Source organism: Pan paniscus, chromosome 16, assembly GCF_029289425.2.
Source record: "Pan paniscus chromosome 16, NHGRI_mPanPan1-v2.0_pri, whole genome shotgun sequence".
NCBI lineage: Eukaryota > Metazoa > Chordata > Mammalia > Primates > Hominidae > Pan > Pan paniscus.
Genome location: NC_073265.2, coordinates 34,729,084 through 34,754,002, shown reverse-complemented (window position 1 = coordinate 34,754,002; position 24,919 = coordinate 34,729,084). Strand labels below are relative to the sequence as shown.

The 24,919-nt window shown below is 39.5% G+C and overlaps 1 protein-coding gene and 1 non-coding gene across 4 annotated transcripts in view; both read left to right on the top strand.

Moving 5' to 3' along the window:
* Positions 1 to 24,919, top strand: part of SLC30A4 (solute carrier family 30 member 4) — a 43,126-nt gene that overhangs the window by 7,743 nt on the left and 10,464 nt on the right. The window contains exons 3-4 of one of the 3 annotated variants that reach the window (XM_003831466.5): positions 3,867 to 4,013; positions 24,291 to 24,444. In XM_003831466.5, the coding sequence (XP_003831514.2) occupies positions 3,867 to 4,013; positions 24,291 to 24,444 (301 nt within the window). Of the gene's footprint in view, positions 1 to 3,866; positions 4,014 to 12,206; positions 13,293 to 24,290; positions 24,445 to 24,919 lie in introns of those variants that run through there. The other 2 variants (XM_024925624.4, XM_034938710.3) reach the window with 2 other exon arrangements.
* Positions 23,485 to 23,588, top strand: LOC112437357 (small nucleolar RNA U13). Its single transcript, XR_003025979.3, has one exon. It is a non-coding gene; the product is annotated as a small nucleolar RNA U13 (small nucleolar RNA).

Below are 24,919 nucleotides of genomic sequence, written 5' to 3'. Positions count from 1 at the left end.
GCTAAGGCAGGAGGATTGCCTGAGTCCAAGAATTCAAGACCAGCCTGGACAACATAGTGACACCTTGTCTCTAATAAAAATTAAAAAAAAAAAATTAGCAAGGTGTGGTGGCACATGCCTGTAGTCCCAGCTACAAAGGAGGCTGAGGTGGAAGGATTGCTTAAGACCAGGAGGTCCAGGCCACAGTGAGCCACAGTTGTGCCACTGCACTGCAGCCTGGACAACAGAGCAAGACCCTACCTCAAAAAAAGATGAATTAAGGTACTCTCTCACAGAGTTGAGCAAAAAGATGTATAATTGGAGAGAAAGGGCAAAAACAATTCAGAGGCCAGGCATGGTGGCTCATGCCTGTAATCCTAGCACTTTGGGACGCCAAGGCGGGCAGATCACCTGAGGTTAGGGGTTCAAGACCAGCCTGGCCAACATGATGATACACCATCTCTACTAAAAATATAAAAATTAGCCGGGCGCGGTGGCGCATGCCTGCAATCCCAGCTACTTGGGAGGCTGAGGCAGGAGAATTGCTTGAACCCAGAAGGCAGAGGTTGCAATGAGCTGAGATTGCACCACTGTACTCCAACCTGGGTGACAGAGTGAGACTCTGTCTCAAAAAAAAAAAAAAAAAAAATTGGAATATCAATCTAAACTCCAAATAACAGGAAGGAGTTTGAGAAAGAAAGCAAAGGCTACGAAATCATCAACACTATAGTTTATGGTTTAGGAAGTTTTCCCATAGCTGGAGGATACACATTTCTATAATTTTTTTTTTTTTTTTGAGACAGAGTTCCACTCTTGTTGCCCAGGCTGGAGTACAATGGCGCAATCTCAGCTCACCACAACCTCTACCTCCCCGTAACCTCCGCCTCCTGGGTTCAAGTAATTCTTCTGCCTCGGCACCCGAGTAGCTGGGATTACAGGCATGTGCCACCATGCCCAACTAATTTTGTATTTTTAGTAGAGACAGGGTTTTTCCATATTGGTCAGGCTGGTCTCGAACTCCCGACCTCAGGTGATCTGCCTGCCTCAGCCTCCCAAAATGCTGGGATTACAGGTGTGAGCCACTGTGCCTGGCCACACATTTCTAGATTGAAAGAGCAAATTGGGGGAAAAGAGATCCATTCCAGGGTAGACATTGTGAAATTTTCTGAACACAGAGAACACATCATTACCTACCTCAGGAAGCTGCAGTGTTAGTTGCCTCTGATTTTTGACAAGCATGGGAAGATGGGGGCTGTTCATACAGGGCAAGCTTCAAGTGTCCAGTCAAATAAAAACATCCTTGCACGTCCTTTAGGGAACTACCAGCAGGTCAAATAATGACAGTTCTCTGGGAATGGGGCATTGAAGGAGCTCCAAACTCATTTTGTATCCTCCAGTGGCTGCCAACCTGAGGTTTTCACTGTGATTGTGGCCTGTTGGTTTTCAAGGCTACCATACAGCTGGAGGACAACAAATGGGTACAGCGCAAATTAAAACACCATGAAGATAACTGTTCTTGCTGATATTCAGCCATTTTTCTTGAATAAGTGCTATGTGTATAAGCTTTTGGCTAATTTCCAAAGTTCTGAAAAAGCTGATTTTGACTATTTTTGTCCATGTTTTCATTCTTTTTGTGAAGATGATTTTCAGAGGTCCTTACTTTTTTTTTTGGCTGATGTCACCAACATGTAGCTTTTTAAGTTTAGGTTAATTAAAAGTAAATAATTAAGCCTAGGCAACATAGCAAGACCTCATCTCCTGAAAAAAAAAAAAAAGATAAAAAGATTAGCTGAGCATGGTGGTACATGCCTGTAGTCCCAGCTACTCAGGAGGCTGAGATGGGAGGATTACATGAACACAGGAGGTTGAGGCTGCAGTGAGTTATGATCACATCACTGCATTCCTTCCTGGGTGGCAGAGCAAGACGCTGACTCTCTAAAAAAAAAAAAAAAAAAAAAAAAAAAAAGTTTAATTAATTAAATTCCTTAGTTTCACTAACCATTTTTCTTTTTCTTTCTTATTTATTTTTTGGTAGAGATGGGGTTTCACCATGTTGCCCAGCCTGGTCTCAAACTCCTGAGCTCAGGTGATCCGCCTGCCTCAGCCTCCCAAAGTGTTGGGATTACAGGCGTGAGCCACTGCACCTGGCCCCATTTTTCTTTTTTTTTTTAGTCAATGTCTCACTCTTGTCACCCAAGTTGGAGTGAACTGGTGCCATTATATAAAGCTTACTGCAGCCTCAGACTCTTACGCTCAAGCAGTCCTCCCACCTTGGCCTCCCAAACAGCTGGGATTACAGGCATAAGCCACTGTGCCCCAACCTTACTAGCCATTTTTCAAATGCTGAAAAGCCACATGTGACTAGTGGCTACACCATTGGACAGCTCAGATACAGAACATTTCTATCATCTCAAAGTTCTATTGGACAGAGTTGCTTTAAGGAATTATCCTCATTATAAAATGATAAGTATGCTAAAGCTCAAAAAAATTAACTCTTTCAGACTTTCTGAGATTCCAAAACTTCATGTTGTTTAACACCAACCTTCTCTTGGTGCTTTCCAGCTTTTTCATGCCGGGGAATACATAAAAATGCTATTTGTATAGAGCACTCTGGGGTAAATGGATGTGACTAAAAGATCATCAGCCCCTAGTCTCCTGCTCTTGTCTCTACACACCCAGCTCAGGAATGAGGAGGATCAACAGCTCAGCACACTTACCTGATCATGCAGTTCTGCTGTACATTATAACAGTGATTCTCGAAGTGTGGTTCCAAGACTTGAAGCATCAGCGTTACCTGGGAGCATGTTAGCAATATACATTCTCAGGTCCCATCCCCATCACCATCCCAGACCTACCGAATCAGAAATTCTGGGAGTAGAGTTAAGCAGTTTGTAGTTTAACAACCCCTCCAGGTGATTCTGATACACATAAAAGCTTATTCAGTGAATAGTGCTAGGAAAATTGGTTGTCCATTATGGGACAATACAGACACACAATGAAACAATGTATAATATATATATTAAATGCCTGGAAAATCGATAACAAAAATTGTATCCTAAATACTACCTTTTGTACCCCTCTTCAGAGATGTTGCTAAGTGAATCAGTTAATTTTTACATATTTTATATCGAACTAATGTACATTTTGTAGGTTTCCTCAGTTTAATTTTATGTTCCAACACCCCTCAACAAGTGAACACCCTTCTTTTCTTCAGCTTTGTTGTAATATTTAGATATGGTTATTAATTCACTAATAGTAGAATTAGTAAGTTAAGCAAAAGCTTCAGTACCAAGACACAAAATCACTATGTATTTGCCTTGTGGTTCTTAACTTTCTAAAGGTCATTGACTCCTTGCAGCATGTGTTACTAGAAATGAATATTCTGGCTGGACACATGGGCTTACGCCTATAATGCCAACACTTGCAAGGCCGAGGCGAGTGGATCACTTGAGGTCAGGAGTTTGAGACCAGCCTGGCCAACATGGTGAAACCCTGTCTCTACTAAAAATACAAAAATTAGCCGGGCGTGGTGGCACATGCCTGTAGTCCCAGCTACTCGGGAGGCTGAGGCAGAAGAATCACTTGAACCCAGAAGGCAGAGGTTGCAGTGAGCTGAGATTGCACCACTGCACTCCAGCCTGGGCAACAGAGTGAGACTCTGTCTCAAAAAAAAAAAAAAGAAAAAAAGAAATGGATATTCTCACCAGAAAAATGAACCTATATCTAATATTTTGAATAAAATTTCTGAATACCTTGATTTAATTGTAATGGGATAAAGATTTAGTTAGAAGTTCATGTTTTGTAGGATATTGCATATTTCTAGTTTGATTGCTTGCTTTTTTAAAAAATTAACTTGTTACTTTTTTCCTCCTACTTGTAACTCTAAGGTGGATACATTGCAAATAGCCTAGCAATCATGACAGATGCACTTCATATGTTAACTGACCTAAGCGCCATCATACTCACCCTGCTTGCTTTGTGGCTATCATCAAAATCACCAACCAAAAGATTCACCTTTGGATTTCATCGCTTAGGTAGGTAGTTGGTGTTTCTTTTGCTTTATAATATTTTATAGTAAAACCACAATGAACTATAGCCCTGATTAACTGAACTCGTTCCAGTGATATCTTGTTTGAACAAAGCAAATGAAAATAGATAAACAAAATTTATTCAGAAACATCTTTTCCAGGGTACATTTAGCCTAGTCAGCTAAACAGTTTACACATATAAAATTATATGATGATCATTAATCTTCAAAGGTTGCTCCCTATGTCCTGAAGATATCATCAGAAAAAAGTTTACTTTCAGTTTATTGAACAAAGCAAAACCACATGGGTTTAACCCATTAATGAGCATTAGCTTCTCTCTTTTACTTCAGGTATTTCAGCCAAAGCTACCATAGCTTAGATTTTAAGCAGAGCTATCACAGGTATAATGTATGCTGTGTGGCTGAACTTGACTGCAGCCATCGTATCAACATAATTCTGCAAATGCACACATTTTTATTTGCCTGTTTTGAACAAATTTTAATGTTTAATTATAAAGAGTTAAAATCATACATTGCTATCTACACAGCTCTGCTTCTTACTGTATTACTGTTTTTAAATTTTTTGCTTATTTTGAAAATATGTATAAAATAATTACCTGAACTATTATATGAAGTAACATTTACCCAGATGTCAGACTCAAAAGTAGAACCCAAAAGTTGACATTTAAGTAGCTTCAGCAAAACTTGCCTCAAAGAACTAGAGTTAACATCTGATAATTTCATTTTGTAGGAACACTGATGCTCCTGGCTAATATATCAATCAATTCCTCATCATCTTTTTTATTTTTTAGCCTAAAAAAACTTAGACTGTAGATTTTTTGTTTGTTTCTTTACCTATATTTTCTTTGTATTTGTTTTTTGTTTTTTGCTTTTAAGACAGAGTCTTGCTCTGTTGCCCAGGCTGGAGTGCAGTAAACTTTTTGTTTCTTTACGTACATTTTCTTTGAATTTATTTCTCGTTTTTGCTTTTAAGATAGAGTCTTACTCTGTTGCCCAGGCTGGAGTGCAGTGGTGTGATCTTCTTGCACTGTTGCCCAGGCTGGAGTGCAGTGGTGTGATCTTCTTGCGCTGTTGCCCAGGCTGGAGTGCAGTGGTGTGATCTCAGCTCACTACAACCTCCACCTTCCAGGCTCAAGTGATCCTTCCACCTCAGCCTCCCGAGTAGCTGGGACTATAGGCGTGCACTAGCATGCTCAGCTAATTTTTGTGATTTTTGTAGAGACAGGGCCTACCTACAAGTGGGTCATCCTTTGCCCAGGCTGATGTCAAACTCCTGTGCTCAAGCCATCCTCCTACCTTGGCCTCCCAGAGTGCTGGGATTACAGGTGTGAGCTGCCATGACTGGCCCACAGCATCCAGGACCTCTTACTTAGTGACTGGGTCTTCTGGTGCAAAACTTGACACTGTACCTAAATGATGATATTCCAAGTAGCTATCCAGGTCATCAGGTTGGAAAATTATCTAGCATCCCCACCCCTCCATACTCTCAGCTACTGTACAAAAGAGCTAAAGCCCCAAGTGAAGTTTTTCTTTTGTTAAGCTACTGCATAATGCATGTGAATGTGTTCCTGGCCAGGCACAGTGGCTCACGTCTGTAATCCCAGCACTTTGGGAGGCCGAGGTGGGCGGATCACCTGAGATCAGGAGTTCAAGACCAGCCTAGCCAACATGGTGAAACCCCATATCTACTAAAAATACAGAAATTAGCTGGGCTTGGTGGTGCACACCTGTAATCCCAGCTACTCAGGAAGCTGAGGCAGAAGAACTGCTTGAACCCGGGAGGCGGAGGTTGTAGTGAGCCTAGATCATGCCGCTGCACTCCATTCTGGGCGGCAGAGTAAGCCTCTTGTCTCTCTCAAAAAAAAAAAAAAAAAAAAAAAAAAAAAGAATGTGTTCCTAAAGGAAACTCCACTGCTTCTCAACCTATTATATAGTCATTTGTTTACTGGTTGCCTTAGGATTTTTAAACAGCTTCAAAATTATTTTTAAACATTAATTTTTTTGAGATTTAAACACCTGCAGTTAAGATCTAAGATGTAAACATATCATCATGGAATGGGAATTTTTTAACACTGCTTGAGAGAGTACATTTATATAGTCCTGTGGTTCTTAAACTCTTTTAGGTTATAAACCCTTTGGAATTCTGATGAAAGCAGTGAAACACTCCCGCAGAAACATGCAATAACAGAACACAGAAGATGCTACACATATAAGTTAAGAACCCATAATAATGAAACTTCTATTAAATATTAAAGAAGTACTTAGTGTTTGTTCTACATAGTCACTTTGCTTCTTCGTAAATAAATACTATGTAAAAATAAGAGACAATAGAACTGACCGGTCCTATTGTGTCTCTGGAATTTTCTATAGAAAGTCAAATCTTTCCCTTTCCTTAAAAGTACTAAGTTCCAAGAAGGTAGACCAGACAGCACCATTTGATTCCTGTCTCTCTGAGAGTCCATTAAGATAAAAACATAGAGGTACCAAAACACCAAAGAGAATTACATGATTGGGTTACCAGTAAACACATTTCCAGAAATTTTTGGAAGTTGTAAAGTACATATGAGTGGGTTGAAGGAGAAAACAAGCCAAGAAGCAACGTGTAGAACATACTCTGAACTAGGAACTGGACCAGCCCAACAGATCTTAAGGCTTAGGGACAGAGATGAGCAGAAATGAGAATTGGGGCTGAAAACGGAAGATTAATTGAATAAGTGGGAAGCCGTTCCCAGTGGTCACTATGCCCCTACCTCCCTTCTTACTCCTACCTCTACTCAGGCAGCCTACACTTTCCGCCAAGTAAAACACCACATAGTTCTTCTAGAAAGAAACTGAACAAAATGTTCAGGGAAAACTAAGAATTAGTGTGGAAGTTGATGCTCCAAAATAAGTCTTACTTTTACCAGAATTCAGATTTCTACCACCTCATATCCTGATTCTCCACCTACTCATCCTAAAGGAATATAGTTATCCTCTGCCCTGCCCTACACCCCATATTAATAACCATTTTAGGCTGGGCATGGTGGTTTATGCCTGCAATCCTAGCATTGTGGGAGGCTGAGGCAGAAGGATCCCTTGAACCCAGAAGTTCGAGACCAGCCTGGGCAACATAGGAAGACCCTGTCTCTACCAAAAAATATTATTTCAATTCATTTCTGGCTTATCCTTCCAGCATTTCCTTTTTACAAAGGATAGTTTCCCTATCCTTCTGCCCTAAGTATGAATAGACAACCAAGAATCTTCCAGCATGTGGGAAAAACCAGCAGAATGAATTAAAATGACCAAAACTAAACTAACAGAAAAATTAACCCTAAAGGAAAGAGAAGTAACTTAAAGAACCAGGAGAAGCTGGGCATGGTGGCTCATGCCTGTAATCCTATCACTTTGGGAGGCCAAGGTGGGCGGATCACTTGAAGCCAGGACTTTGAGACCAGCCTAGCCAACATGGTGAAACCCTGTTTCTACTAAAAATACAAAACCTAGCTGGGCATGGTGGTGCCCACCTGTAATACCAGCTGCATGGGAGGCTGAGACACGAGAATCACTTGAACTTGGGAGGTGGAGGTTGCAGTGAGCCAAGATCAAGCCACTGCACTCCAGCCTGGGCAACAGAGTGAGACAAAAAAAAAAAAAAAGGAAAAAGAAAAGAACAGAACCAGGAGAAAAGTTTTTAAATTATCTTATTAATATGCTCAGAATAATAAAACAGTAAACTGTTTTGGAAAAATAAATACAAGAAATAGCTCTTTGAAATTAAAATTATTCCTGAAATTTATTATTTATTTATTTATTTATTTATTTATTTTTGAGACAGAGTCTCACTGTGTCACCCAGGCTGGAGTGCAATGGCGCGGTCTCGGCTCACTGCAACCTCCACTTCCCGGGTTCAAGTGATTCTCCTGCCTCAGCCTCCAGAGTAGCTGGGATTACAGGGGCCCGCCGCCACTCATGGCTAATTTTTGTATTTTTAGTAGAGACGGGATTTCACCATGTTGGCCAGGATGATCTGGATCTCCCGTCCTCGTGATCCACCCGCCTCAGCCTCCCAAAGTGCTGGGATTATAGGCATGAGCCACCGCCCCCAGCCAAGCCTTACTATTAAGAACCTCAGAAAAATAGAACTTAAAAAATAAAAAGAAGTAACCACTTAATGCATATGGTATTTCTTTTTGAGGTGTTGAACATGTTCTGGAATTAGTAGTGATGATGGCTGCACAACCTTGTACATGTACTGAAAACCACTGAATTGTACACTTTAAAATGGTGAATTTTGTTACATGAATTTTATGTCAATTTTTAAAAGTCATCTAAAAAAATGAAAGGGAGGGAATTGTTAAAGATATAGATAGATAGGTATTTCCAGAGCTAAGAAGGTACTCAAGCTTCACACTGAAACTTTTGGGATCTTCTTTTTTTTGTTGTTTTGTATTCTGAAATATTATGAGGGGATATCTAGATATAGACCTTATTTCACTTATTCTGCTCTATGAAATAATGGTGGAAATTTGGAAGAAAAAACTTAGTTTGCTTGAGGAAGATTCAAAGATACATAGAATTTGATGAATAAAGCTGTAAACCAAAGCAGTTGGTGTCCCTGAGTTCCACAGTACCATTGCTTCAGAGTAATCTCTTGAAGTTCTATGGGGAGAGATATATTTACATTTGGACACACTTAAGTAGGGTAGCTCTTGTGATCTCTAATTCCAGACTTGGAGATTCAGGTCCTGAAAACTTCACAGAGGGAATCCCCACAAGAAGCTTGGTTTGTTACCATTCTTGTTGAATTTTGTTTTGTTTTGATGACATGGTGGGGTGGGACAGGGATGGGTTTTTTCTCTGTTGATTTATTTTGTAAATATGCAAAACATGTTGCAAAAGTCAAATTTTATTTTATTATTTTATTTATTTGAGAGTGGGTCTCACTCCGTTGTCCAGGCTGGAGTGCAGTGGCGTGATCTCAGCCCCCTGCATCCTTGACCTCCTAGGCTCAAGCAATCCTCCCACCTCAGCCTCTCGAGTAGCTGGGACTGGGACTGGGACCACAGGCATGCACCACCATGCCTGGCTAACTTTTGTATTTTTTTGTAGAGACGAGGCTTTGTTTCCCAGGCTGGTTGCAAACTCTGCAGCCTGTTTCCCAGGCTGGTTTTGAACTCCTGAGATCAAGTGATCCACCCGCCTCGGCCTCCCAAAGTGCTGGGATTACAGAGATAAGCCATCATGCCTGGCCAAAAATTATTTTTTAAAAGAAAACACAGAGAAGTCTTGCTTTCATTCCCCTCCACTCCATCTCCCCATACCATTCCATAAGAGTAGACCCTTTTAATTGGTTTCTAGCCTATCCTTCCAGCACTTCCTTTTGAAAACATAAGCAAATACATATATATGTTCATATCCTGCTTCTCACCACCCTTTTTTATGCAATAGGCAGTATACTGTATACTCAACTCTAGACCTGGAGGCAGTGATTCTATATAGAGTTCCACCTCCAGATCACTTTATAACAGTACATAGAAGCTTCTGGTTTGAAAATGTCAGAGCTTAAAGGAGGAGAACAACCACTTAACTATTCAGATAGAAGTAATATTCCCTTGCTCCTTTTGAATAAAAATTGAAAACAGGATATTGTCTTGGGATTCTGCATGAGGAAGCAGAAAATTAGATTTCCTGGGAATTTCTTCTACACTGAAGAATGAAATTTTACACTCTATCTGACAATAGTAAATATCAAACCATAGCTTAGCTGTAATTGCCATTTTAGTTGTTATATGGATGTGTTTCTGCTTTAAAAGATCACATTCTCTGTAGGCTTTAGATTGGTTTATATTTATTTATGGACTATTGATTGTAGACTTTTTTTTTCTTTTCTTTCTTTTTTTTTTTTTTTTTTTAATTTTTGAGATGGAGTTTTGCTCTTGTTGCCCAGGCTGGAGTGCAATGGCGCAATCTTGGCTCATTGCAACCTCCACCTCCCGGATTCAAGCGATTCTTCTGCCTTAGCTTCCCAAGTAGCTGGGATTATAGACGTGTGCCACCATTCCCAGCTGATTTTTGTATTTTTAGTAGAGATGGGGTTTCACCACGTTGGCCAGGCTAGTCTCGAACTCCCGACCTCATGTGATCCGCCCGCCGCAGCCTCCCAAAGTGCTGGGATTACAGGCATGAGCCACCATACCCGGTTGATTGTAGACTTTTGATTGGTATTTACAAGGACCCATGAGAGGCAACAAAGAGAAGTCGTCAAGAGAACAGACCCTGAGACCAATAGTTTGGCTCAAGTTCTGGCTCCCTAACTTCCTACCAGTTTGACCTTGGGCAAGTTACCTAACATCTTTGTGCCTCCATTTTCTATTTGTAAAAGGAAACTAATAGTAGTGCCTACTTTATAATAGAGTTATTACAAATATTAAATGAGTTAATATTTGTAAAGTAATTAGAAAAATGCCTGGCACTTCAAAAGCAGCCTTCATTTATTCTTTGGAAATAATTTTAAATGAATTCAAAGTTTATATGTAGCTTTTAGGCATATATACATAAATGTCACTGTAAACTGCAGAATATCCGATCTTTAAAATTTTTTGGTTAAATTTTATCATAATATGGTAACAAATCACATTTATTGCTTTTAGGTGTTAGCGATAAAACAGAGTTTGTCGGTTTTAGTCTCTTATGTAATGGAACAGAAATACGATGAGCCCAGTGGGAGAAAGCAGGAGGAGTTCTTGTCCGTCTCTACTTATACTTTTTGTTTTTTTTTTAAGTTACTAAATATTTTTGACACTGATTTTTGCTTATGAATAGTTTTGAAGTACCAATGAAAATGGGTTCTCACCCAAGTGAGAATAGTTTTGCTAAAAAGGTAGAAATAAAAGAAATTGAAGGAGCAATTCTACTTGATGGTAAAACAGTGATGTTGTTATATGCTATTCACATTTTAGTTTTCTCCTCTTCCCATTAGTTCTTTCTGTACAGTTTAAACTGAATCTGGAATTTTCTTATAGAGAATTAGCTTTACATGATCAAGTACTGTCTATTTAGTTACTCTGGAGGCTATTACTTCCCCTCTCAGTTCCTCCAAATGGTCTGGAGTGAAGAAGGAATCATTTTTGTTTCTTCTGTAACACAAAGATTAGCTATTTTTTCTTGTTTTTAAATTTTTTATTTATTTATTTATTTATTTATTTATTTTTTGGAGACTGAGTTCCACTCTTGTTGCCCAGGCTGGAGTGCAATGGCACGATCTCAGCTCACCACAACCTCTGCCTCCTGGGTTCAAGCGATTCTCCTGTCTGAGCCTCCCAAGTAGCTGGGATTACAGACATGTGCCACCACACCCGGTTAATTTTGTCTTTTTAGTAGAGATGGGATTTCTCCATGTTGGTCGGGCTGGTCTTGAACTCCCGACCTCAGGTGATCTGCCCACCTCGGCCTCCCACCTCCCAAAGTGTTGAGATTACAGGCGCGAGCCACCATGCACAGCCTGTTTGTTTTTTTTTTGTTTTGAGTTCATGACCTTTTTTTTTTTTTTTTGAAATGGAGTCTCCCTCTGTCACCCAGGCTGGAGTGCAGTGGCTCGATCTTGGCTCACTGCAACCTGCCCCTCCCAGATTGAAGCGATTCTCCTGCCTCAGCCTCTCGAGTAGCTGGGACTACAGGCGCCCACCACCATGCCCAGCTAATTTTTGTATTTTGGTAGAGACGGGGTTTCACCATATTGGCCATGCTGGTCTCAAACTCCTGACCTTGTGATCCGCCCGCCTCAGCCTCCCAAAGTGCTGGGATTATAGGTGTGAGCCACAATGCCCAGTGAGTCCATGACCTTCTAAAAGGATTAGCTTTTATTGAATAAAATATTAAATGAGGAAATGAAAATTAATTTCAGGTCTTCTTTTGTCCTGTTGATCTAGGGTAAATAGTTTTACTGTGCCTTTGCTTCTCCTTCTGTAATAAAGAGTTTTTAATATTTACTTATATTGTGGTTAATGTCAAATTACAGCTGATACATGTATCTAATTTGGATTATCTAGTATTCAATAAAAGTATATTACACATGTGAAGGTATATAGAAACTGATAATAGACAAACAGGCAGATGTATTTCTGAAATTCGTGTGTAAATTATCTTTAGATGAATGGAGTCTTTTTTTTTTTTCGAGACATGGTCTTTTTCTGTTTTCCAGGCTGGAATACAATGACACCATCATAGCTCACTGCACCGTCGAACTCCTGAGCTCTAGAAATCTTACCCTCGCAGCCTCCAGAGTAGCTAGGACTGCATGCATATACCACCATACCCAGCTAATTTTTTAATTTTTTGTACAGACATGGTCTTGCTTTGTTGCCAGGCTGGTCCTGAACTCCTAGCTTCAAGCTATCCTTCCACCTCAGTCTCCCAAAGTGCTGGGATTACAACCATAAGCCACTGCACCAGGCCTGATGAATGGAACCTTTTAAAGTCACTAATAGTCCAGGCACTGTGGCTCATACCTCTAATTGCAGCACTTTGGGAGGCCAAGACAGGAGGATCACTTGAGCCCAGGAGTTGGAGACCAGCCTGGGCAACACAGGGAGATCCCGTCTCTATAAAAAGAAAAATTAGCAGATGTGGTGGCACACACCTGTGGTCCCAGCTACTTGGGAGGCTAAGATAGGAAGATTGCTTGGGTCCAGGAGGTTGAGGCTGCAGTGAGCCATGTTCAGGCCACTGCACTCTAGCCTGGGTGATGGAGCAAGACTCTGTCTCAAAAAAATAAAAAAATATAGGCTGGGTGCGGTGGCTCATGCCTGTAATCCCAGCACTTTGGGAGACCAAGGCTAGTGGATCACCTGAGGTTGGATTTTGAGACCAGCCTGACCAACATGGAGAAACCCCATCTCAACTAAAAATACATGTGGCACATGCTTATAATCCCAGCTACTCAGGAGGCTGAGGCAGGAGAATCACTTGAACCCGGGAGGTGGAGGTTGCGGTGAGCTGAGATCGTGCCATTGCACTCCAGCCTGGGCAACAAGAGCGAGACTCTGTCTCAAAACAAACAAACAAAAAAGTAAAAAGTCACTAATATATAATATGTAATAAACAATTGTTTTTACAATGAAATCACCCGTGTTTGATTTATTTATGAGTTTGGATTTTTTAAAAAAAGGATTCGTGTCTGTGAATGATAGTTAGATATTAGTAGTATCATCCTCTATTTCATGTTCTCATAATAATTTATATGTGGTTAGCAGCATTTATCACATCTTTTATAGCTATTTTTATGAAACTCTGTCTCCTAGATGATGAGTTAAATAGGGACAGGAACAGGTAATATTAAACTCTCTGTGTCTGGCACTAATTGTTGGATAGGCATGGTGGCTCACTCCTATAATCACAGCATTTTGGGAGGCCATAGTAGGAAGTTTGCTTGAGCCCTTGAGTTTGAGACCAGCCTGGGCAACAAAGCGAGACCCCTATCTTTACAAAAACTTTTTAAAAAATTAGCCAGCCATGGTGGCATGCACCTATAGTCTCAGCTACTCAGGAGGCTGAGGCAGGAGGATCACTTGAGCCCAGGAGGTCAGGGCTGCAGTGAGCTATGTGCACGCCACTGCCCTCCAGCTTAGGGGACAGAGCAAGACTCTGTCTAAAACAAGACAAAAACATAAATTTGCGTATTCAGGCTGAATAAATAAGGGCATGAAAGCTGTGGAACAGACAATTTAGAACAATGCATAATCCTTAAATCATTTGTTTGGGGAGTAAATGAAACCAGTTACCAAACTCAGAGTAGTGGTGTTTTTGTAATTTGGGACTAAATATTTGGAACTTGAAAACATTTTTCCATAATTTTTTTTTTTTTTTTGAGACGGAGTTTCGCTCTGTTGCCCAGGCTGGAGTGCAGTGGCACGATCTTGGCTCCCTACAAGCTCCGCCTCCCAGGTTCACGCCATTCTCCTGCCTCAGCCTCCTGAGTAGCTGGGACTACAGGCGCCTGCCACCACGCCCAGCTAATTTTTTTGTATTTTTAGTAGAGATGGGGTTTCACCATGTTAGCCAGGATGGTCTCGATCTCCGGACCTCGTGATCCGCCCGCCTCGGCCTCCCAAAGTGCTGGGATTACAGGCGTGAGCCACCGCACCTGGCCACATTTTTCTATAATTCTAAAACTGTGGTCATGTTCACAGAATAGACTATAAAAATACTCATGCCTGTAATCCCAGCACTTTGGGAGGCCGAGGAGGGTGGATCACCTGAGGTCGAAAGTTCAAGACTAGCCTGGCCAACATGGTGAAACCCCATCTCTACTAAAAATACAAAACATTACCTGGGCATGTTGGCGGCCGCCTATAATCCCAGCTACTTGGGAGGCTGAGGCAGGAAAATCACTTGAACCTGAGAGGCAGAGGTTGTGGTGAGCCAAGATGGTGCCATTGCATTCCAGCCTGGGCAACAAGAGCGAAACTCCATCTCAAAAAAAATAAAAAAAAAAAATAAAAAAAAAACATATAGATAGATAGATAGATAGACAGATCCTTAACATAGCTGGATAGTACTGTTGTACTGGTTGTACACCTGACTTAAAGGTCCATTTTGGGCATAGAAAGAAATTTGTCAGAAGGGAATTTTTTCTTCCTTATCTCAGTGAGGGGCTGATCCTATTTGTTTGCTTTAGTTCTTACCACTTAGAACTTCGTGGCTAAATCATCTTTTGTTCAAATCTGAGATCCATCTATATGACCTTTTGGAGAGTAAGTTACTCTCTTGAACTAGAAGTTTCTTCTTCTGTAAACTAGGAATAATATTTGTATTGCAGAATTGTGAAAAGTAAATAATGTGGTAAGGAAAATAAAGTAGCTAACATGGTTCTGGCATAGAGTAAATTCCCAATAAAAGTTAGTTTCAGCCTTCTGTTTTTCCTTCCCTCTTCTACCTGCCTGTATATCATCTTACCCAGATTTTTCATATCTCTCAAGATGCTCCATGCTCCAAAATGGCCTACCGTTCTTCTCCCCCAGTCAGAATTCTTAGCTAAATTGTAGGAAAAAAGATGATTCACTCTGATGATTAAATAACAGTTTTTCAAGACATGCTCTTTAAACTCATAAGTCTTTGGTAATTTATTTGCAATGTAACAGTTCATTTTAGCAAAAATCAGTCAAGGTGAAAGAAGGGTAGTCTTAGATTTGTGGGATACAGTGGCTATTCCAGGAGTCAGTTCTGTTCTGTTGCTACTTTTCCTTCATGTGAGACCATAGATTGTATAAAATCATTCAGGTTTTTATTTTTCATCTGTTTTCTTTCATTATTGTTTTATAATGAACTACAGTCAGCTTTTTGTAGGAAGATGGAGAGCAGGGTAGGGGCCATATGCGGGTTATTTTTAAATGCCTGGATTTATTTGATTGTGGGCATGCTATCTTATTCTGGAAGGTAATACAATTTTGAATGTAATGAAACCACACTGTAGGAGAAATCCCACAAGTTCTCAGGAGGAATAGCATTCTCTTCCAGACAAAGAGGAATGCCATTCTAAAGAGAACAGGCTCCACCCGCTTGCTTGCTTTCTGCCTCTATCCTTCTATCCTTCTGTCCTTCTGGTGAAAGTAATTGACTATATTTATATGGTTTTTCTTCCAGACGGTGGGCTGAAGAGGTTGTGCGAATTAGATAAAGATAATGCTCATGTGAAAGGACTGTAGTAAGCAGAGTTGTTTGTATTTGAAGTAAAAAGCAAGATTTGCACTATGGTAATAAAAATCATCAGCCTGGGCCGGACACAGTGGTTCACTCCTGTAATCCCAGCACTCTGAGAGGCCAAGGCGGGCAGATCACGAGGTCAGGAGATTGAGACCATCCTGGCTAACATGGTGAAACCCCGTCTCTACTAAAAATACAAAAAAATTAGCCAAGCATGGTGGCGGGTACCTGTAGTCCCAGCTACTCGGGAGGCTGAGGCAGGAGAATCGCTTGAACTCAGAAAGCAGAGCTGAGATGGTGCCACTGCACTACAGCCTGAGTGACAGAGTGAGACTCTGTCTCAAAAAAAAAAAAAAAAAATCAGCCTAGGCTCATGGCTAAGTGACAGTATAGGATAGATGTCTTTCCTAATGATACATAGTTTTACTGAGCAGAAACCCTGGCAGAGCTGGCTAGATGATGGATTGTCCTGGGTTAGGTACCTGGTTACAATGCTAATTCCATGTAGTTGGGATTTTTTTATCCCCTCTTGCTCTATGGATAGAAAACTATTTAGCTAAGAAGTCTTCCCGCAAACACACAGCCAAAAATAACCTATAATCTCCTAGTTAGTGATTCATTTTGACAACTTCCTCCCACCACTGACAAAAGTTATGCCTATTAATTATTCACATCTTAGAATTTAATCACATCAAATAAACATCTATAGGAAAAGAATAAATTCCTAGAACTTCCTAGGGATGGGAGTTTTTATTGAGGCCGAAAGAAGACATGAGTGAGGTAGTCCACGCTGGATAGCTAGACGTCAGCTTGAGAGTAGTAGGCATCTTGGGTGTGTTGTAGGGGGAGCAATAAGCAGAAGTAGGAGATTATTTATAATGGAAGGGGAGATCGAAAGACAAACTTTGGAGTTTAGCTTGCCATTCTGGTGGTGACAGTGGGCCACTGAAAATCCTCTATGATGTCTTTAGCCTGAGTTGAAATACAAATACAGGTTGAGCATCCTTAATCCAAAATCTGAAATGCCCCTTTGAGCATCATATTGGTGCTCAAAAAGTTTCAAATTTTGGAGCATTTCGAATTTTGAATTTTCTCATTAGGGGTGCTCAACGTGTACTAGTTTAGAAGTCCTAGGCAAATCCAATATAGCCCACTCTTTTTCCTTCTGTTTCCTTCCTATCCTCTATTGGAAGAAGGTAGAAAAGAAAAATAGCACAAAAGGAATTAGAAGAGAGGATATAGCTCCACTCTCCTTCCCTATTCATTTTTATAGACCTCTGAAACCTGTCTTCAGATATTTGCTATATATAGTTTTTTTAAGCAATGGAAAGACAAGTGTTACATAGTTTAAGTGAAACTGTAACTGAGTTTTGTTAAGTGAACAATACTCATTATTGGCATCATAGCATTAGCAAAGTTAACAGTTATGGTAGGCCAGTACATTTATACGACACCCATGAAAATAAATATGCTTGGGTTGTGGGTGGTTTACATAGTTGAAGCAAATATTGTTATAGTGCCTCATAGTTACTTGTTGAATGAATGAATAATAGTATAGGTGGGGAAATAGGTAGTACATATGTATACAAACATAAAAATAATAATAAATTGTAATAAATCCTAGGAAGAGAAAGAATAAGGTACTTGATGGAAAATAACAGAGGATGACAGAGAAGGAATCCAGTGTTTTTCATGTGAACCTTGAAAACTCCTAGTTTTGGCAATTTATTGATGTTTTAAAATATGCAGTAAACAATTTTCATATAGTACTATTAAAACTTGATAATCATCTATGTTTTCTCCTATTTATTTTTTTCTTTTAGCATTTATTAGCCATTCAAACTGTTTATTCTCTATATATGAAATTCAGGGCGTATTTTAGTTTTTATTAGATCATTGACTATAAACATTTGTTTGTATTTCAGCTGAATGAAAAGACCTGTGATCTTGTAGCAAATACACATATTAACTCATCTTACTCCCTCCTCTCATGCTCCAGTTCAGCCAAGTGGAGTGATTTAATTATGTATGTGTAGACTTAGCTGGCAAAATATGTTTTAAAAACTATATTAGGCCGGGTGCGGTGGCTCATGCCTGTAATCCCAGCAGTTTGGGAGGCTGATACTGGCATATCACCTGAGGTCAGGAATTTGAAACTACCCTGGCCAACATGGTGAAACCCCGTCTCTACTAAAAATACCAAAAAGTTAGCCGAGCATGGTGACATGTGCCTGTAATTCCAGCTACTCGGGAGGCTGAGGCAGGAGAATTGCTTGAACCTGGGAGGTGGAGGTTGCAGTGAGCCGAGATTGCACCACTGCACTTCAGCCTGGGTGACAGAGAGAAACAAAACAAAATAAAACAAAACTATATTAATGGTTTTGTAGTATTTTCATAAAAATCTTTTTTTTTTTTTTCTGAGACAGGGACTTGCTCTGTTGCCCAGGCTGAAGTGCAGTGGCATGATCAAGGCTCACTACAGTCTTGACCTCCTGTGCTCAAGCTATCCTTCCACCTCAGCCTCCCGAGTAGCTAGAACTGTAGGCATGTGCTACCACACCTATTTATTTATTTATTTATTTATTTATTTATTTATTTATTTATATTTTCAGAGATGGGATTTCACTATGTTTCCCAGGCTGGTCTCAAACTCCTGAGCTCAAGCAATCTGTCCTCCTCAGCTTCCCAAAGTGCAGGGATTGTAGGCATGAGCTACCACATCCGGCCATTTTTCAAGACTTTTAAATGCTAAATTTCTATTTTGATTGAAAGATGACCATTCAAGTTCACTTAAAGTGGCTGAGGTGAGAGGACTGCTTGAGGCAAGGAGTTTAAGACCAACCTGGCCAACATAGTGATACCCTGTCTCTATTTAAAAAAACGAATTTACCTAAAGCTAATGGGGTGGTAGCTTTCACAGAAATCCAGAATTTTAATTGTGAAAGTTCCTGAGTCTCTTTTAAGAAAATGAAATAGTAATCCGAAATTTACTCCTTTTGTCTTGGAAAACTTTATTGTAAGTTATGTGACCGAAGACCAACCCAGAACAAGAATGAGAAAATTGGAGCAGGTCATAATTTGGTTGTTGATTGAAAGCTTCCCTCTCTCTTAAATGGGGGAGTGGGAGGGAGCGGAATCTTGCCTGTTTTTATCTGCATTCCATCATGTTAAGAATATTATGAAGGAAAAATTTTTAAACCCTAAGTTAGTCCTATTTATGGTATTTCACCAAAGCTTAATGTATTCAAATGAAAGAGCTTTTTGTTTCATCAGAATAAATGATTATATTTCTGCTCTTAGAATTTTTAGTTAGATAGTATTGTCTTTGCTTTATACTTCCAATTATAAATCTTAGCCCTAACAATCTACTTAAAAGTTTACTTTTTTTCCCTTTTGCATTTATTACTACTCTATCCCAGAAGACATTTTGGGATATATGTCTATATCCCAGAAGACATTTTGGGATATATGTCTATATCCCAGAAGACATATAACTGTTATAAAAGATAACAGACTAGTGTCTTTGCTTTTCACCAAGGGAACAACATTCCTTATTAATGAGGCACATTCCTTATTAATGACTAGAAAAGGGATATCATTGATAGCAGTATCTTAATATGCCATTTTGGGAGTTTCTAGAAATCAGCTGAATTCCATTACTGTTAACTGTAGGCAGGTATTAGAATCTCTTATCCTTCTCATGTGAGTGAAAACTGTGGCATAGAGAACTGACTTTTCAGCTGCAGGCTGCCAGAATATAGTGGGCCTTGTAAGGGTGGGAGTCCTTCTGCCAAGGAGCTCTGTTCATGCGCTGTGTTTGACTTTCATTTCACTTTATCTTGAATGTAGGTTTGCCTTATCTGAGAATTCACAAAAAGGCAATTTTTAAGTGGTTTAGCAAAATCACTGGAGTGTGGGATTTGCCAGATTTAGCATACTCATAGGATGCCTAATATATCTGAAATACTGCGTAGGACATACTTACACTAAAAAATTATTTGTTGTCTGAAATACAAATTTAACTGGGCATCCAATATTATATCTGACAGACCTACTAGGGTAACTATAATTTATCATCCAAACCAGAACAGTTTTGAGAGTGAAACGGGGCGCTATTCATAATTATGCCAGAACAGCAAACATAAACTAGGACTATCCCAGAAAAATTGGAAAGTATAGACAACCTAATTATATAAGGGGTTTTGAAGTAATTTTTAATTATGAATTTTAAATTTTCATAACCAAGCATATCTCTATGTCATTAACTTATGTGGCTGTGAATCTTTATAAGTGTAAAGTGTATTGCTTTGTAATTTTTTTTTTTTTGAGAGACAGGGGTCTCACTCTCACCCTGGCTGGAGTGTAGTGGCACTGTCGCAGCTCACTGCAGCCTCAAACTCCAAGTGATCCTCCCGCCTCAACCTCCCAAGTAGCTGGGACAGCAGGCATACACCCCCACACTTGGCCAATTTTGGGGGGGAGAGACAGGGTCTCACTGTGTTGCTCAGGCTGGTCTTGAACTCTTGACCTCAAGTGATCCTCCCCCCTCAGCTTCCCAAGTAGCAGGGATTACAGGTGTGAGCCACCACATGCTTTATAATTTTTATATTAAAATTTTGATTAGGGCACCTTAAAAACTATGGTGAGCTAACTGCTAGCTTCAGCCTTGGTACTTGGTTAAAGTTCTCCTGGTGGTAGGAGGCTACCACAAGCACATGAGATTCTACAGTTTCAAATTTTTTAAATTATTTCTTCTTTACAGTTTTTGTTTTGTTTTGTTTTGTTTTGAGACAGAGTCTCGCTCTGCCACCCGTGCTGGAGTGGTGCAGTGGTGTGATCTCAGCTCACTGCAACCTCCACCTCCCAGGTTTAAGCAATTCTTGTGCCTTAGCCTCCTGAGTAGCTGGGATTACAGGCAGCTGCCACCATGCCCAGCTAATTTTTGTACTTTTAGTAGAGATGGGGTTTTGCCATGTTGGCCAGGCTGGTCTCGAACTCCTGACCTCAGGTGATCCGCCCACCTGGGCCTCCCAAAGTGCTGGGATTACAGGTATGAGCTACCGCACCCGGCCTCTTTACAGTGTTTTTATATGTGTACTTCACCATCAGCAGTTATAACTTTGACAAGAAATCCCTTGTGTTTTTTTTTATTTGGCTTACACCTTCTCTTTTAACTTATTTACTTTTTGTTTTTTGGGGGATTAAGTAATAACCTATTATTCATATTTAGCTTCATTTTCTTAATTGTATAGCCTTTTATCATCTTCCCTTGCTTAACCCTTGACTAATTTCATTCTAAAAAATCATCCATAAATATTTGAATACCTGCTATCAATGTGAACTACTCTCCTAAGTACTACAGTAAATATGACATGTAATAAGACTTGGACCATATCCTCAAAGAGTGTATAGTCTGTACTTAATATAGAGGTCTCTCCATAGCTTTATATATTTCATTTGGTCTTTTCTCTTTTTCAGCTTATATCTCTTTTAAAAATATATTAATCTCTTTCAAAGTATGATTATCTGTATGTTAGAAATAGGTGTTCCATGGTTTTTGAATAGAAATGGTATGTTTTTGTTTTATTCTTATATCTGTTCTGTTGATGCATAGGTTTTTATAGGAGTGTTTTGTTTTTGTTTTTGTTTTTGAGACAGAGTCTCACTCTGTCAGCCAGGCTGGGTTGCAGTGGCATAATCTCAGCTCACTGCAATCTCCACCCTCCCAGGTTCAAGCAATTCTCCTGCCTCAGCCTCCTGAGTAGCTGGGGCTACAGGGGCCCGCCACCACGCCCAGCTAATTTTTGTACTTTTAGTAGAGATAGTGTTTCACCATATTGGCCAGGCTGGTCTCGAACTCCTGACCTTGTGATCCACCCGCCTCAGCCTCCCAAAGTGCTGGGACTACAGGCGTGAGCCACCATGCCCAGCGGTTTTTATAGGAGTTTTAACTACATTAGGTGTCTTCAGGAAATAGCCTATAATTGCTAGATAATTTTTTTGTGTTATAATTTGAAATGAAAATGTGTCAGAGTCCAATATACTTAACCAACTTTTGAGCAATGAGTTGTTCCACGTAACAGTTTTCCAGATTATTTTACCTATTAACACTTACAGGATTAGTGTCAGGTTTCTCTAAAGGAAAAATATTCCTTAAATTATTTTCTTCCTTTTATTGTTTGAGGGTTAACGCTTGTTTCATATAATAATGTTAATTTTCACCCAGGCTGAAGTGCAGTGGTGTGATCTTGGCTCACTGCAACCTCCTCCTCCTGAGTTCAAGCGATTCTTCTGCCTCAGCCTCCCAAGGAGTTGGGATTACAGGCACCCACCACCATGCCCAGCTAATTTTTGTATTTTTAGTAGAGACGGGCTTTTGCCATGTTGGTCAGGCTGGTCTTGAAATCCTGACCTCAGGTGATCCGCCCGCCTTGGTCTCCCAAAGTGCTGGGATTACAGGCATAAGCCACCGCGTCTGGCCTTACTGTTTTTAAATGTACTTCACATTGCTCTTTCTGTTATTTTGAAAAGATACAAAATTATTTTGCTTCATATTTACATAGTAGAAAATTCAAATGGTACAAAAGCATATATAGGGCAAGGTCATCCCTGTCTCCCAGCAACCAGTTCTCCTCACCCAAGATAACCAGTTTTTTATGAGTATTTTGTATAATCCTTCTGGAGATTGCATTTACAGGTGATTATTTATATATTCTCTTTTTTCTTTTTTTTTATACAAATGGTAATGTATCATACACAGTTGTGTACTTTGCTTTTTTTCACATAACACTATGTTTTGGGCATTATTCCTTACCAGAATAAGCTCTTTTCTTCTTTATACATGCATAGTATTCCACCTTACAAGGTCCCTACTAATCACTTTTTTGGTTGTTTCCAATAATTTGCTATTATATACAACGTTTAATTAATAGCCTTCATGAAGGCATGAATATTTGCATGCCTTAAGAAAATTTTTTTAGTCTAAAGGTAATATGCATTTATGGTAAAAACTTAAAACACTTTAAATATTACCAAAAATAATGCGGTGAAAAATAAATCCCCTAAACTTCTAGTACCACTTCCCAAATGTAATACTTTCTTGTGATTATCAATTTGTTTGATTTTTTTTCTTCTTTTCCTTTTTTAAAAAATAAATGGTTGTGTGGTATCCCCACTATATATGTATAAATCATAACTTATGAAGTTCCTCTTTGGTGGACATTTAGGATGTCTCCAGAGTTTTTTTTTTTTTTTTGGATGCTACAGACAATGCTACAGTGAAAGCCTTGTAGATATCTTTGCACACATGCAGGTGTTTCTATCAAGTAGAGTCCTAAAAGTACAATTGTTAGATCAAGTAATGTACACATTTTAAGTTTTGATTAGTTTTACCAATTGGCTCTCTAAAAAGGTAATACTATTTGATACTTCCACCGGTAGATCCTTGCTAACTCTGGCTATTATCAAACTTTTGATTTTTAAAAAAAGTTTGCCAATTTAATAGGAGGAAATAAATCTTATTCCTATTTGAATTTCATTTATTATGACTGATTTTGAGAATTTGGCCATTTCTGTTTATTATGAATTTTCTTATTGATTTTTTTTTTTGAGACAGCTCTGGAGACCAGGCTGGAGTCCAGTAGCATACGGTTCACTGCAGCCTCGACCTCCTGGGTTTAAACAATCCTCCCACCTCAGCCTCCTGAGTAGCTGGGACCATAGGTGCTCACCACCATGTCCAGCTAATTTTTAATGTGTTTTTTAGAGATAGAGTCTTGATCCTCTTGTAGTTCATGAGCTTGATAATTAGGTGTTCACATACATGTGTGAGACGTGCCACCCTGGAACCTTGTTACAACGTTGGCACATTACCCATTTGACATGAAGGGAAGGGAAAAACCAAGAGAGATGGAGTCTCACTATGTTGCCTAGGCTGATCTCAAACTCATGGGCTCAAGTGATCCTTCCGTCTCAGCCTCCCAAAGTGTTGGAGGATTACAGGCATGAGCCACCACACCTTACCTGTTACTGACTTTTGAGTGTACTTTTTTATATCAAGAAATTAGTCTGTGATCACATACATGACAAATATTTTTTCTCATTTTGTCATTTTCTACCTTATGCATGGTCTGTAAATATACATAATTTGACCCTGGAGAGAGAGGAGTGGAGGATAGGGAGAGTTAAGGGTAAATTAGTGGAGGATCCAGATCAGTCAAGCTGCTAACCACTTTTTTTTTCTGTAAGTGCTAAACACATTTTAAATAAGAAAAATGATTAGCCAGGTGTGGTGGCATGTGCCTATAGTACCAGCTACTTGGAGGCTGAGATGGGAGGATCACTTGAGCCTGGGAGATCAAGGCTGCAGTGAACCATGCATGATCAGGCCACTACATTCCAGCCTGGGTGACAGAGTGAGACCCTGTCTCAAAAACATAAATAAGAAAAATGACGTGACAGAAACAATAGAGGGCTTTTATCTCCTTAGAGGAAAGAATATAAAAAAGACTATGTAATATTTAGTTGGTATGAAGTGTAGTAACCATGCTGAAAATGTATTTGTTATATGTGTTTTTCCCTCTAGAGGTTTTGTCAGCTATGATTAGTGTGCTGTTGGTGTATATACTTATGGGATTCCTCTTATATGAAGCTGTGCAAAGAACTATCCATATGAACTATGAAATAAATGGAGATATAATGCTCATCACCGCAGCTGTTGGAGTTGCAGTTAATGTAATGTAAGCTCTATTTTTTTCACATTAATATTTTCAAGTACTGTGAACTCAGAGACTATTGCATATGCATTCAGTAATATTCAGTGATATTTTGATATTTTAAAAATGATATAACTCATTAACTTTTCTGATAAATGAAACACTATGGACGTTATAAATTCCTCATTAGTTTGCCCAGGTATATTGGAGATTGAGTCAAAATCATGAATTTAAGTAGGACAAAGTTTTTTGTTGTTGTTTAACTTTTAGAATACTTTTGTGTTAACTAGATTTTTTTTCTTAAGCTATCAATTTTTTTCCCTTAAAACTTTTTAGGGAAGAAAGTTTTGAAAGTTTAAGTTAGGCCACATACAGTGGTTCACACCTATAGTCCCAACAATTTGGGAGGCCAAGGTGGGAAGATCACTTGCGCTCTAGAGTTCAAGACAGCCTGGCCAACATAGTGAGACCTCATCTCTTCTAAAAATAAAAATTAGCC